Raw genomic sequence first — 16,505 nt, forward strand, 5'->3', positions numbered from 1 at the left:
GCAGGAAGCGTCTATTTATACAAGATCTCCTGCTGCAGTAGTATATGTTAGCTTTGCTGCTGTATCTAAGGACGCAGCAGCGATGCTAACAGCGAATCAGGCTGTATGTTATTCTGTTACTTTGTTTATCCTATTTTTTTTATATTTGCTCTGTATGGCATTGCATACACCTCCCAACTTAATGAAAATAATAATGTTGGTGGGAAATGCCTCCAATGAGATAAATTAGCAGGATTCATTCTGGAAATTAACTTCAATACCTATGATTCCATTTTGAATTAATGGCTTTATATATAATTATTTTTGCCATAAGCTAGATAAAGTTCTGTTTATTGATATAGAACTATGGGGAAATTAGGTACATATATACATTATTATATTTAGAAAATATTTTTAATGAGTGAATGTGTACAGTAGTTTGGCAATAGAAGGGTTTTGGGGACCCACCATAATTAGCATAGGAATATATTATTTAGCTCTAATCCCACCAGTTAGTAACTCTTGCTATGAATTTTGGTCTAATCCAGGGATGTTCAACTTCAGTCCTGAAGTACTACCAACAGGTCATGTTTTGTGGATTTCTTTAATCATGCAAATGTGAGTTTATCTAATTTGCTGGGTCAGTAATTATCACAGACGGAAATCCTCAACACGACGTTTTGGGAAAACTTGAGGGTTGGTTGAGGTTGAGAACCACTAGTCCAATCTATTGTGCAGTGCTATATAACAACTGGAGCATCTTCAAAAAAAAGTATTAGCAGACTTTTGCATTACATAAGGAATATAATTTTTTTAAAGCAAACACATGGTGTGTGCATATGTATGTGTGTGTGTGTGTGTGTGTGTATATATGTGTGTGTGTGTATATATATATATATATATATATATATATTATATTAATATTGCACAGGGAAAAAGTATTGAACACATGAAGAAAGGGATGTGCAAAAGGCATGGAAAGCCAAGACACCAGCTGAAATCTATCAGTAATTAGAAAGTTATCTTGCCCCTTGTCAGTGCAAATTAATATAAGATGGTTCAGTCCCAACTGATGGCCTATAAAATGGTGTCTCATTACCAAGATGTCACACAAGAAACATCTCATGATGGGTAAAAGCAAAGAGCTCTCTCAAGACTTTCGCAACCTAATTGTTGCAAAACATACTGATGGCATTGGTTACAGAAGTATTTCTAAACTTCTGAATGTTCCAGTGAGCACTGTTGGGGCCGTAATCCGGAAGTGGAAAGAACATAATTTCACCATAAACCGGCCACGACCAGGTGCTCCTCGCAATATTTCTGACAGAGGAGTGAAAATAATTATCAGAAGAGCTGTCCAAGAGCCAAGGACCACTTGTGGAGAGCTTCAGAAAGTCAAGAAAACAATAAGTAATGCACTCAGTCGCCATGGCCTTTATGCACGCTCACCAAGCAAGACTCCATTGCTGAAGAAAAAGCATGTTCAAGCTCGTTTAAAGTTTGCTGAACAACATTTGGACATGCCTGTAAAATACTGGGAGAATATAGTCTGGTCAGACCAAAATTGAACTCTTTTGGATGCCATAATACACACCATGTTTGGAGGAGTAATGGCACAGCACATCGCCCAAAAACACCATACCAACAGTGAAGTTTGTAGGTGGGAACATCATGTTGTGGGGCTGTTTTTCAGCATACGGTACTGACATACTTCATATGGTTGAAGGAAGGATGATTTGGAAAATGTACCGATACATTCTTGATAAAAATCTGCTGCCATCTACCAGAATGCTGAAGATGAAACGAGGGTGGACATTTCCGCAAGACCATGATCCCAAACACACAGCCGAGGACACTCTCAGTTGATTTCAGAGAAAAGAAAATAAAGCTGCTAGAATGGCCCAGCCAATCACCTGACTTGAATCCAATTGAAAATCTATGGAAAGAACTAAAGATCAGAGTTCATAGAAGAGGCCCATGGAACCTTCAAGATTTGAAGACTGTTTAGCTGGGCATCCACTAGACAATTTTCTGTCAGATATCTGTCCAATCTGGCTGGTTGGAATGAAAACCTGATAATGTATGGGAGCAAATGACAGGCGATCATATGGTTTTAAACACTGAAAAAAGGACAAAAAAAAATGTTCAAATTGGTAAAATTTGTGTGTTTTTAACCAATTTGTCTGAACAACCATTTTTGGCTATTTTCCAGTGTTTGTGAGCAAACTCACACCTTGACAAAGGGGCTTCGTGCCTTGAAACGTTGGTATTATGCTGTGATTTTTTTTAATACACTTCGTTGAAATTCAATAGACCTTGAGTGCCGCTGCCTTTTTCCTTACATATACAGTACCAGTCAAAAGTTTGGACACACCTTCTCATTCAATGGTTTTTGTTTATTTAAATAATTTTCAACATAGTAGATTAATACGGAAGACATCAAAACTATGAAAGAGCACATATGGAATTATGTTGTAAACAAAAAAGTGTTAAATCAAATATGTTTTATATTCCTCAAAGTAGCCCCCTTTTGCTTGGATGACAGCTTTGCACACTCTTGGCATTCTCTCAATCAGCTTCATGAGGTAGTCTCCTGGAATGGTTTTTAATTAACAGGTGTGCCTTGTCAAGAGTCAATCTGTGGAATTACTTGCCTTCTTAATGTGTTTGAGACCATCAGTTCTGTTGTTCCCAGAGGTGCTGAGCACTTGTTGGCTGCTTTTCCTTCCCTCTGCGGTTCAACACATCCCAAACCAGCTCAGTTGGGTTAGGTTGGATTATTGTGGAGGCCAGGTCATCTGACGCAGCACTCCATAACTTTCCTTCTTGGTCAAGTAGCCCTTACATAGCCTGAAGGTGTGTTTAGGGTCATTGTCTTGTTGATAAACAAATGATGGTCCCTGTAAGCGCAAACCAGATGGGATAGCATGGTGCTGCAGAATGCTGTGGTAGCCATGCTACTTAAGTGTGCCTTGAATTTTGAATAAATCACGAACAGTGTCACCAGCAAAGCATACACACACCATCACACCTCCTCCTCCATGCTTCACAGTGGGAATCACACATTCAGAAACCATCCGCTCACCTTCTATGCGTCTCACAAGACAAGGCAGTTGGAACCAAAAATCTCAAATTTGGACTCGTCAGACCAAAGTACAGATTTCCACTGGTCTAATGTCCATTCCTTGTGTTTCTTGGCCCAAACAATTCTCTTCTTCTTGTTGTTCATCCACAGTAGTGGCTTCTTCGCAGCAATACGACCATGAAGGCCTGATTCACGCAGTCTCCTCTGAACAGTTGATGTTGAGATTTGTCTGCTACTTGAACTCTGTGAAGACTTTGTGGTCTTTAATCTGAGGTGCTGTTAAGTAGCAGTTTCTGAGGCTGGTAACTCTAATGAACTTATCTTCTGCAGGTAACTCTTGGTCTTCCTTTCCTGGGGCGGTCCTCATGAGAGCCAGTTTCATCATAGCGTTTGATGTTTTTTGCAACTGCACTTGAGGATACATTCAAAGTTCTTGAAATTTTCTGTATCGACTGACTTTCATGTCTTAAAGTAATGATGGACTGTCGTTTCTCTTTACTGAGTTGGGTTGGTGCCATAATGTGGATTACAACAGTAGTCAAATAGTGGTGTCCACTGTGTACTAACCCTACCTCTGCACAACAGAATTGATGGTCTCAAACACATTAAGAAGACAAGTAATTCCACAGATTGACTCTTGACAAGGCACACCTGTTAATTCAAAACCATTCCAGGAGACTACCTCATGAAGCTGATTGAGAGAATGCCAAGAGTGTGAAAAGCTGTCATCAAAGCAAAAGGGGGCAACTTTGAGGAATCTAAAATATAAAACATATTTTGATTTAACACTTTTTTGTTTACAACATAATTCCATATGTGTTCTTTCATTTTGAAGTCTTTAGTATTAATCTACTATGTTGAAAATAATTTAAATAAAAACCATTGAATGAGAAGGTGAATGACTGGTACATACATAATCTAACATACTCTACTGTTGCTAATACAGTGGTACATGTTGTGTGCGCATGAGTCTTGTCAATTTCTTTTTCCCTCCAAAATCCCCAAGGAGGCCCGAGGCTCCTGTCTGACTGATTGTTTTGATATATGTTGAAGGCTTTCTGCAGCAGAAAGTTATGTGGTGACTGCAGGCGCTTTGCATGGAAATGTTATGTTTGATTTCCTTTCACCTCATAATGCCGTCCCATCCTGTTGTGTTGAAAATGAAGAGATAAAACTTATTAAAGATCCTATCTCACACTTTAATAACACTCAAGGTAGTCCTGGTACAAGTGAAATAAGAAAATTCATTCTTTGCCCCTAGCAGAACAATTGCTGATTATATCAGTATGATTGCATTTAGTTCAGGAGAGTAATATGTGACCATTGGAATAGAGCTGTGCACCAGAATAAACTCATTGTTTTATGCAGGCAGCGCACTGAGGCCTCCTCTGCCTTTGTTATCTATCATGTCTTTGTTTTTCTGTGTCGAATAATAATGCTTTTATTTTTATGTAAAGCTTTCCAACAGTTATAGGCTGTATAAAAGATATAGGGGTCAATCCTATTAGCCGCCATGATGTCGCGGGGGTGAGTCTTCACGGCAGTGGCCGCACATTACGACAGCCCGGATTCACTTAAAATTGCTCGCAGCCCCTTAGGACCCCGAGCAAAATTCTGCGAATTCGGGCTCGGAGCGGACGGCGAAGGATGCGAGGTGCCGGACCGTTGCCGGCGTTTTAAGGCACCCTTCGTCTGAAATAGGATTGATCGCATACTGTCCTGTTAAGTTAAACTTTTAAGGTACTATCTCTGGATAGTTTTTGCCTTTTTGACCTTTTACACAACACTAGATATGTATTTGACAATAATTTTATGAATTCAATATTCAAATACACCACATTTTGTGTGATATTCTTTTGCATTAAAATAAAACTGCTATTGTTTAGAGCAGAGTTAGTAACCCTTGGCTCTGGTGTCACTCACGAGGTCTTTCCCTCTCCTCCTCCGCTCACAGAGGAGACCTTTTTGGTACACCAAACCCTCTACTAGCCAATGAATCTGAGTATAGCCTGTATACTGGGTCTTTGATGAGTGAAGCCTGCCCCAGTTAGTACAAAATTGTGGAGAGTGTCTTTGTTTCTAGGGTACAAACTTTCAACCTAACCTGGCAAATTAGCTTCACATAAAGAACAGGGAAGCAACTATCATTTTTAGTATTCGTCTATTACTACTTTTGTAACTGTCTAAATACGTTGTAATGGTGAAGGCACTTTGTAATGTTTAATGTCTGGTACCCAAAGAGGAAATTGTTGCCTACCTCTGGTGTGTTTGTTAATGTCTCTGGCTTCTGTTTCACAGCTTTACAATAATTCATATGAATAGTGTTTATTGCTGTGCTCATATAAGAAGTGATAGCTTTGTTGCAATTAATTCCTGAAAAATACTTCATGTGACTCGTAATAAACTAAAGGTGCCTACACACTAGGCAATATTTTACACGATCCGCCGCCGATTCCGATGCATCAGAACGAGAGATCATATAAAATATTTCCTAATCGTGAGTGTCCAGTCACGATGACGATGTGTGTTCCCTCGGGTCGTACTTCGCATCTTCAGATCTTGCCTGCTGCAAATCTTGCCCCCCCCTCCCCCTCCAAAAGAGCAACCAGCACTGGGCTAGTCACAACCAGCCCTGGTTTTCAAAGTGTGGGGCACAAACGACGTAGGGGTCCCCCATACTTTGGGCAACCAGCACTGGGCTCTGATCCGGTTCTGGAAATACAGGGGAAAAAATAAGTTAATAATATTATACTATGTACGGTGTGTGTCATGTGTTTATTTTAATATTGCTTTTGGAGTGGAACTACAGGTACCGGCGGGCCCGTACTGCCCCCGCATGCTGGTACTTGTGGTTCTTCAAGTACAAGCATGCAGGGGAGGCTTGCTGGGATCTGTTGTTCCACAGCAAAAGACAATATATTTACTTTTAGCAAAGGCACTACACTATTAACCAGGCGCCCACTGCCCCAGGGGTGCCAAGGATAGCCCCGGGTTATCAGCCTAGGCCTGGGGTGCCCTGGAGAGGGGAACTCCTTTTATTGGAGGGCCCGCAGCTCCCCAGGGATCCCCGGCCTGGGCTGTCTAGCGGTCAGAGTTAATACTTCGGCTGGGGGGCCCAATGAAAGACCCTGGCTGTGGCATTAGCCCCCTGCTAGAAAAAATCAGGTGCTGGTTCTGCACAATAGATGGGGGACCCTACTCACTTTTTCTCCATGTATTTCCAGAACCAGGACCGGATCAGAGCCCAGTGCTAGTTACTCAAAGTACGTCGGACCCCCTACGTCATTTGTCCCCCGTATTTTGGCAACCAGGGCTGGTTCTGACTAGCCCGGTGCTGGTTGTGCTTAAGTACGAGGGACCCCTACGTCGTTTGTCCCCAGTATTTTGCACAACCAGCACTGGGTCACTAAAGCCCAGGGCTGGTTGCTCTTTTGGGGGATGGGACACTCTTTTTTTTTTTTTTTTTTAAACACCGATGTTTTCATTTTTTAAACACAGCAGCACGGACGGGTCTCACTGATCCCGTCCGTGCATCTGTGTTTTGTTTTCTTTTTCTTACAGACAGATGCATGCATCACAGATATCCCTGATCCGTGCCAGCATCTTTCTGCTATCCTGTACGATCTAGATATCGGCAAATCTTTAGATCGTGTAAGATCGATCTTGTGACACATCGTGCAGCTTTTGCTGCATATCGTGACCTGGGCTGCCGGGGAGAGTTCAAGGAAAATTGATCACGATATCGCATCATGAGCACATCGCATAGTGTGTAGGCACCTTTACTTTGAAGTGATTGCCTGTTATTAGCCAATTCTCCAGATTCAAAGTACACATTTTAGTGTTTAATATGCAGACATTGACTTATTTTTGTACAAAATACTTCAGACTAGTATTGATAAAGAACTATAAATTACTTTGGATTTCTGCTTTATCACAATACATGTATTAGGGTATTATATATATGATTGGATTATTTCATAATATATTTCTACTTCAGGGTCCATAGGGTATCCACAGGATACCTTGGGGTATAGGTGTGACGTCAGTCGCAGGGCACCAAAGAGTTAAGCTTTCAGCCTCCCAGGATGCACTAGGTCCCCCTCCTATACCCCGCCCCCGGGCCAAGGCACCTCAGTTTAGTTTGGTGCCCGGCCGGAGTCGGGTGCACCTGTTGGAGTGGGGGCTAGAAGAGCCCCTGAAGCTTTTTCTTCATGCAGCTGTGGCTGCACATCTGGATGAACAGCATGGACAGTCAGTCCTGACGTCCATGCTGTCTTCCCTACACCCCGCCGGTACCAGAACGCCGGTACTGATCCGGGGATGCTGGTGGGCGTCTGGGGTCACAGCTAGCGGTGACCCCAGATGCTCCGGACCATGGCCGGATTCAAGGGGGACAGAGGTAAGCAGCGGGGTCCCGCGGTGGGTCCCCGCTGATCACATGGTCCTAAGTCCCCAGGCAGGGGGCTCCCTGGGGACTGGCTGCAGCGTGGAGCCAGGCGACCAACCTGCGCTTCACTACCCCCTGGGACAGCGGACCGCAGCAGAGCGGTAGCGCTGCGGCGTCCCAGGGGTTAAATGCATGCCAGGGGAGCGTGCCTTCCCTGTCTCACAGCCGGCGCCTCCCCCGCTGCACACAGCCCTCTCTGCACTGTGCTGACTGGTCCTGTGTCAGCGCTCCTCCCCCAGGCCAGCTTCTCTCTGCTCCTCGGCGGCCATCTTCTCTGCAACGCATGGTGAACGCTGCTGGAAGTCTGGAAGGAAGCATCGTGGTCTGGGTCCCCCCGCATACCTCTCCTCCGCTGTGGCTCAGGTCTGTGTATGCAGCGCTGTGTCCTACCAGGCCCTGTGTCTGTGTAGTTGAGTGATCAGAGCTGTTAGTGCAGGAATTGTTATTTCTCTGCATTGTATGTGACTGTGCTAGCGCTGCCTGTAACTATTCTTCTCTAAACTGTCAGCTTTATTACTGTCCCTGTTCTTTCTGCTAAAGCCCTTGCGGTGCGGTGCTGCAGGGTGGTCTCTCGCCTATTTAATACTTAATTGGTGAGAGAGGTCACATACGTGGTGCCATCATGTCTGAAAGTGATTTTCCCCTCCGGCTACAGTGTACCACGTGCAAAGTACCGTTAGCGGAGGGGGAGGGTAGCGCGGAGGGCCTTTGCCGGCAGTGTTTGTCCATGGCGCGGCCTATTACGGTTACAGCACCGGTACAGGAGCCGCCCTGGGCTTGTTTCGCTCAGGCGTTAACAGCTTTAGTGGGCCAGTTAGCTCCGCAGCCCGCGTTTACTCCGATGGGTTTGTCCCAGCAGTCTGTGGTGTCGTCACCCATGCAGGGGTTCCCACGACAATTGGTGGTACCCCACAGTCTCCCTATTTCCCTGCTCCCGGGTTCTCAGGAGCCAGCGTGGGTTAACTCCCTGACGAGTTCTTTACAGCACTTGTCGGATGTGTTGCAAGGGGAGTCTGTGATGCGGCCTCATAAAAGGCCGGTGGCGTCTCTGTCCGCTCCTTATGAGGATGACGAAGGGACGTCTGATGATGGGGAGATTCTGGATCCTTACGATCAGGAACCTTTCCATACTAAGGACGCTGATGCTAAGTCCAAAGTATATATTCCTGGACTTATTCGGGCGGTCCGCACAGCCTTGGTGATTGAGGACGAAGTTCCCCCAGCGGCTAAATCTAAGTATGCCTTTTTCAAAGATGTGAAGGGCGATGCCACAGTCTTTCCTCTTTCGGGTCAGTTGGTGGACCATTTAGAGGAGGCGTGGAAACAACCTGGCAAAAGATACCAGCCGCAGAGACGCCTGGCGGTGGCTTATCCGTTCGCGGATAATTATTTTGCTAAGTGTGAATCCCCTCCACAGGTGGATTCTCACGTGACCCGTCTTGTCCGTAGTGCCACATTGCCGATGCCATCCATGTCCTCCCTTAAGGATGCTACGGACCGCAAGGTAGAAATCTGCCTGAAGTCCGCTTATTCCCTTGCAGGGGGGGCAGCACGGCCGGCTATGGCCATTTGCTGGGTTGCCAGAGCGATGGAGCGCTGGGCGGATTCATTAGAGGCTTCTTTTGAATCCGACTGTCCGGCCGAACAAGCGGAGTTGTTTGGCAATCTCCGTGATTCGGCCACCTACATCAACGAGGCGGCTCTAGACATTAGTACTCTGGTGTCTAGAATTTCTTCAGCAGCGGTAGCTGCTCGTCGCACCTTGTGGCTGCGATCCTGGAAGGCGGACGCAGATCCAAGAAAGGTCTGGAAGCGTTGCCGTTTACCGGAGAAGTTCTCTTCGGTCCGGATCTGGATAAGATTGTGGCCACGCTGGCGGCAGCCAAATCTGCTTGTCTCCCGTCGGCCGCTGCTCCTTCTGGTTCTGGACCATCGTCCTTTCGGTCATCTAGGGCCCAGGGCAGGCCCAAACCACAGTCGTTTCCTCGACAGGCTGGCCCTAAGAAATCGGTCAAGCCCCGGAAACAGGCATGGAGTACCAGACGTCCGGCCCCCAAGCCAGATGACAAGCCTGCGGCCTGACGGTCCGGGTCTCCCCTTGGGGGATCCCAGGGTGGGAGGCCGCCTGCTGCAGTTCTCCCGGTGTTGGTCGTTCACTACGACAGACACTTGGGTTCTGGAGGTGGTCTCTCACGGGTACGCCCTCTCCTTCCGGCACAGACCCCCGGCTCGATTCTTCACCACGGGTCTACCATCAGACCGGAACAAGGCTACGGAGCTGCGGAAGGTATTGCACACTATGCTCCAGGCTGGAGTTATAGTGCCTGTTCCATTCTCCCAGAGGGGCCAGGGTTTCTATTCAAATCTATTTTTGGTACAGAAACCCAATGGGTCATATCGTCCGATTCTCAACCTCAAAGCACTCAACAAGTCTTTGCGGGTCCCGAAGTTTCGGATGGAGACCCTACGGTCCATCATTCTGGAACCTGGGGACTACATGGTGTCATTGGACATACAGGACGCTATGGCGGTCATGGCGGCTTCTCTGCGGCTGCAAGGAGTCCGCATGTTGCCGTACTTGGACGACCTGTTATTGGTGGCAGGATCTCCAGAGCTCCTGTTACACCACTTGGACCTGACCATTGCACTGCTGCAACGGCACGGCTGGCTAATCAACTGGCAGAAGTCCACTCTAATCCCGTCTCGGAGGATTCTGCATCTTGGAGCCTTATTGGACTCGGGACAGCAAAGGATCTTCGTGACGGAGGACAAGATCTCTGCTTTACAGTCAAGGGTGCGCAGTTGTCTGCACAGCCGCCGGGTGTCCTTACACTCGGCGATGAGGTTACTGGGCTCCATGGTGTCGGTGTTCGACATGGTGGAATACGCCCAGTTTCACTCCAGACCTCTGCAGCACCTGATCCTGTCCAAGTGGAACGGGCTGCCTCAGTCTCTGAAGTTCCAGACGATTGTGCTCACCCCGGAGGTTCGCCTGTCCCTTGCGTGGTGGTTACAGACGACCCACCTCAACAAGGGACGTCCGTTCTGGGTTCCAAATTGGGTCCTGTTGACAACGGACGCCAGTCTTCGGGGCTGGGGAGCAGTTTCGGGTCCACACTTGTTCCAGGGCAGGTGGACACCGACAGAAGCGGAGCTTCCAATAAATATCTTGGAACTCCGTGCGGTCTTCAATGCTCTCCTGCAGGCACAGCGGTTTCTCCAGGGTCACCCGGTGCAGGTCCAGTCGGACAATGCTACCACCGTGGCCTACATAAACAGGCAAGGAGGAACTCGCAGTCGGGCGGCTCTCGTAGAGGTCTCTCGGATCCTGGTTTGGGCGGAGCGCAATCTTCCGGCCATATCAGCGGTCTTCATCCCGGGAGTGCTAAATTGGGAGGCGGACTTTCTAAGTCGCCAGGACGTTCATCCAGGGGAATGGTCCCTGCACCCGGACGTTTTTCAACTACTGGTGGACAGGTGGGGTCTTCCAGAAATCGACCTCATGGCGTCCCGGCACAACAACAAGTTGCCGGTGTACGGGTCTCGCACAAGAGACGAAGGGGCGTCTCTGGTGGATGCTCTGTCCGTCCGGTGGACGTTCAGGTTCGCATACCTGTTCCCTCCGGTCTCCCTTCTTCCACGGGTAATCCGGAAATTCAAACAGGAAGGAGGGACGCTCCTGTTGATAGCTCCCGCGTGGCCCAGACGGCACTGGTTCTCAGACCTTCAGGGTCTGTCCGTGGACAGTCCTCTGCGGTTGCCGCTACGACCGGACCTTCTGTCTCAGGGTCCTTGTCTTCACCCGGACCTGACTCTGCTGTCTTTGGCGGCGTGGCTGTTGAGACGGCCATGCTGAGGTCCTGGGGGTTTGCCAGCTCTGTGGTGCGTACCATGTTACGAGCTCGGAAACCGTCTTCCGCGAGGATATACCATCGCGTGTGGCATACGTTCTTCCAGTGGTGTCGACCGAGAGGTTATGCACCGCGGGAGTTTCGTCTGTCTCGGATTCTCGCCTTCCTGCAAGCGGGACTAGATCATGGGCTTCGCCTTGCTTCTTTGAAGGTACAGGTTTCGGCCCTATCTGTCTGGTTTCACCGTAGGATTGCTACAATCCCGGATGTGCGCACCTTTATGCAAGGTGTTCTCCGTATTCAGCCGCCCTTTGTTCCACCTGTGGCGCCTTGGGATTTGGCTGTGGTCCTGAGGGCTCTCCAAGGACCGCCGTTTGAACCACTGGGCTCAGTGGATATTAAATGGCTAACAGCTAAGACTGTTTTCCTTCTGGCCGTTGCTTCAGCCAGACGTGTTTCTGAGTTAGGGGCTCTTTCTTGTAGACCCCCTTTCTTGGTTTTTCATGGGAACAGGGCAGTGCTCCGCACTCGGCCCGAGTTTCTTCCCAAAGTTGTTTCCCAGTTTCATGTTAACGAGGAAATAGTTGTTCCGGCCTTTAACTCACCGGGTCTTTCCGTGGGTGAGGCCTCTTTGGATGTTGTGCGGGCCTTAAGGACTTATGTTGACCGCACTTCTTTGTTTAGGAAGTCGGACGCTTTGTTGTCCTCTATGGCTTCTGTAAAAAGGGTTGGCCTGCTTCAAAGCAAACTTTGGCAGCCTGGATCCGTATGGCTATTTCTGAAGCTTATCTTCATGAAGGCCTACCGGTCCCTCCTTCTCTGAAGGCTCATTCCACTAGGTCTGTGGGTCCTTCGTGGGCAGCTCGACGTGGTGCCTCGGCAGTTCAGATCTGCAAGGCTGCTACGTGGTCTTCTGTCCATACCTTCGTGAGGTATTACAGGTTTGACACCTTCGCCTCTCAGGATGCTTCCTTCGGGCGGCGGATTCTCCTTTCTGCACAGGAGCGTCCCCACCCTTAAAGGATACTGCTTTGGGACATCCCCAAGGTATCCTGTGGATACCCTATGGACCCTGAAGTAGAAAATATGAGATATGGTAAGAACTTACCCTTGTTATCTCTATTTCTACGAAGTCCATAGGGTTCCACAGGACTCCCGCCCTGTCGCACCTGTGCTGCAGATGGGCTTTGCTCTGGTCACCGGTTTTCCGTCTCCCTCTGGTGAGAATGTGATTCTTGTATGTGTCCAGATCTTTGTTCTCTCTCTTCCTTCTCCTCCTCCGGCCTATGGCTTGGTAACTAACTGAGGTGCCTTGGCCCGGGGGCGGGGTATAGGAGGGGGACCTAGTGCATCCTGGGAGGCTGAAAGCTTAACTCTTTGGTGCCCTGCGACTGACGTCACACCTATACCCCAAGGTATCCTGTGGAACCCTATGGACTTCGTAGAAATAGAGATAACAAGGGTAAGTTCTTACCATATCTCATATTATTATGTAATTTACCCTTTAGTTTAGCTGTTCCTTTGATCTTCAAAAATTACAAACTTGGGGATTGATTCAGGAGCGATCGCAATTGCAACTAGGTACGCAGATTGAGCGATTGTTACCACTGCACGTGAGCGGCAATAGCACTGCAATTACATATGCAGACAGGAATCCGTCGCAGAGTGAGTGACAGGTCGTGAGCATTTGGGGATGGTGATGGGGCAGTGGTTGCAGAAACGCAGGTGTGCCTGTCCGTTTGAACGCATTGCATGGACGTGCATAAATTAGCCAGTGCGATTTAATTCTGCAGCTTGAGAGCCTTCTTCGTGCGACGAGACTTGCAATTTCTGTGACAGGTCAGACCTGCTGTAATTATGCGTGACGGGCTGATGTGCTTCGATGGTACGATGTATACGCAGGACTGCGGGCTATTACGGATGTGAGAAAGCAGTAGTGGGCTTCTCTATGCTGGCTGAACTGTGGCAGCCATTAGCATATTTTCGCAGCTGCATTACATGCGATTACGCAGCTGGGATGGCATTTGCAATCCGTGCTGCATCGGGTCCTTAGAGCAGTTTTCTGTCAGAAAGTTGCAGCATTTCTCAGCATATTACAAAATAATGCTTATCGGATTTTAATTCTATACTATTCTTGAATGAAAGAAAATGTTTGTTATAGTGGAATCATATATGGGAGCATTACGTGTGCACTAGAAGCTAAGGGGGTCATTCAGACCCGCTCGCGAGCAGCAGTACGCTCGCAAGCGGGTCGATGTTCCCCACTGCGCATGCGCGAGACCCGGGGAGCGACGGGCTTTCCATCGCTCCGAGTCTCGCACCAAAGGGGGCGTGCTGTCGATGTTGATTGACAGCACGCCCCCTTTGGTGGGCGTGCCGGGGGCGTGCCTGCCAGACGGAGACGTTCCCATGGGAACGCCTACCGTCTGAAGCCGGCCCCACTGACATCACTAGTGATGTCAGTGGGAGTGATTTTGGCTCTGATAGAGCCAAAATCACTCCAGGGCTTGTGTCAGGGAGACCCTACCGCAGGGTCTCCGTCGCAAGTCCGATGGTCGCGATGGTCAAGACCATCGCGACCATCTTTTTGGCCGCTCGCATATGCTGTGGGTGGTCACCCACAGCTATACGAGCGGCCAGGAGGCCGCTCCATTTTCATGGAGGAGGGCCCTGATTCAGAGCGAGCGCTCCGGTCAGAGCGTCCGGCTCTGAATCAGGCCCTAAGCTCCATTCTTTATCATGCATATATGTGGTTTCTTTCACTTGCACGTCTGTTCAGCCACATGATTATATAGAACATAAATAGTTGATCCTTTTGTGCAATGTGCTGGTTGCTCTGTCTTCTTACGTTCATGTTTAATCAGTATTCACAATGAATAGTGTACATATTTTCAATGCCTTCTCAATAGGGATCAATTATCCCTATTGCAGATGACAATGATAATGCATTCACTATGCACTTCAGGCTTAATGGATCATGTTTGCACAGCTTAATGGACTCAATGTGCTAAGCAATATTCCAGCAAATACACTGAAGAAACTTCGTTATTGTAGCTAGTCCGTTATTTGTACTGCAACTTCACCAATAAATAACTACTTGAGGGCACTTTGAATGGTCTTCTTACCCCTATGGTTTGTTAGATTGATTAATATTACTTGTAGTGGATGACATGAGGTTTAGATCTAATTGCATTTTATATATTCTAAATATGTTTCCATTTCTGAAATATCATAGCAAAATCATAGTGAAACAAATTTTTTGTCTTGACTTAAAAATAAGTGGAGGCGATTGCATGAGAAAATGTGTGTGTTTGGCAATTATAAATCCTTAATACATAGATCTTAATAATTATCTGGATTTCACGCTCTTTGTTTGTATTTATTGCAGGTCAGAACAAGATAGCAGAATTCTTCTTGTTAATTGCCAGAACAGGAGTCTCTCACAGTCTTTTGAAAACCTTCATGAGGAACCAACAGACAGTTTACTTCAGGCAAGTATACATCATAAGAAATCGCTACTAATATCTGGGCTTCCGAAGAGTCTGTGGAGGAATTTAGTTAGCCGCGATAACTGAATGCACATTAAGTTATCACACCTCGTTTTTCATCCAATTCTATTGCTAAACGTGGTACAGTATTCACGCAATATTTTTTCGTGTATTTCGCCGCGATAAGTATAGGTAAAAATGGGCAAATCTGTCTGTACCCTAGAAAAAGCCAAACTGATATAGGATAACAATATAAAAGTGTATTAGTGGCCATAATACAAGTATTTAGGGTTTATAAAATGTGGTCAAATGGCTGTTCTATACATGTTTCTAAAACAGTGAAATAATGATTGAAAGCAGGTGTTTTTTGGCTACATAAATGTTGTTTTTTTTTAATTGGGAGTGAATTAAAATACCTATAAGTATATATTTGTGTCATTAAAAGACATTATTAAAAACCTTCAAAGTACACCCACCTGCAATCTTAAAAACACCTGTCCCATTCATACAGCACCCCCTGTCCCACATACACCTGTCCCACATCAATTAACCCATTTTTCTGCACATTGTACTTTTTCACCCCAAAAATGATATGTCATTATTGGGCAAATTAAGCTTATTAAAAAAATAGGGGTTTTGCACAACTTTTCGCGGCAAGTGGTATGGAGAATGCTAACCCGCGGAAAGTCACAGCTAATAGGATTGCACAATAAGCTGTTTTCGCGGAAAACTGGTTTATCGCAGCTAATTGAATTCCTCCCTATATTTGACTAAGCAAACTGTGATTTTGCTAATTGTGATGTTTTCCGTGTATATTAGCTTTGCCCAACTATCGTCCCTCAATAAAGATCTACTCTTCAAAGTCCCAACTGTGAATGGGTTTATTAATTAAAACCACTGCTATACTTTGACTAGTAGAAGCTAAACTATGTGGTCATAATTTGATACTGCTTTGGCTACTTTGATTAAATTCATTGGCTAAAACCACCTGTGATTGTTGTTGGGCACAAACTCGCAATTACATCAGACCAGCTAAATTGTTTCTCCCTGGATCTGCCTACCACTAGACGTTGTACAAGTGACACCGCTATGTCACATCACCTGGTGGTAAGAAATGACTAGGTTAATTATAACCAATGATCATTTGCAAATAGGTGTACACAACTTTTACTCTTATAAATACAATTCCTCATATTCCTTTCAAATTATCTCTTACTATAGATTAATACATTTTGCGAGTCAGACATGTTTTAGGTTTAAATGTACCCATGTAAGGAACACTCGACTGCATTATAATTTAGTTTTGTTAATTCAAATCCATTTATCTCATCTAGAATAACAAGGTAGAAATGTAGTCATTATAATTATTTAATGATAATACTGTAATAGAAACACGCCATAGATCATCGTGACTAATTTCCTTGTGGTAATCAAATATTTTTGTTTTGTTTTGCATGTTAACAAAATATTGATCATACAAATATGCTTATTTGTGGCTGTCCGTATTCATGCAACACTAATTTGTATAGATTTCTGACAGGAATATACCTAAATGTGCTCAACGGTACACATTAGTCCTGAAGCCTTATGCAAATAGATTTAGACATTTATCCATAGAATTAGTTCTGTAACAGGAGAAAGTTGTAGATGGTACA

At 46.2% G+C, this 16,505-nt stretch overlaps 1 protein-coding gene across 1 annotated transcript in view; it reads left to right on the forward strand.

The window, feature by feature from the left end:
- The window catches only part of TBC1D15 (TBC1 domain family member 15), a 141,404-nt gene that overhangs the window by 49,534 nt on the left and 75,365 nt on the right, over positions 1-16,505 (forward strand). The window contains exon 6 of the mRNA XM_088452537.1: positions 14,751-14,853. Coding sequence (XP_088308663.1) covers positions 14,751-14,853 — 103 coding nt within the window. The remainder of the gene's footprint in view (positions 1-14,750; positions 14,854-16,505) is intronic.

The sequence above is a fragment of the Taudactylus pleione genome, unplaced genomic scaffold, assembly GCF_031769625.1.
Source record: "Taudactylus pleione unplaced genomic scaffold, aTauple2 ptg000038l, whole genome shotgun sequence".
NCBI classification, from domain to species: domain Eukaryota; kingdom Metazoa; phylum Chordata; class Amphibia; order Anura; family Myobatrachidae; genus Taudactylus; species Taudactylus pleione.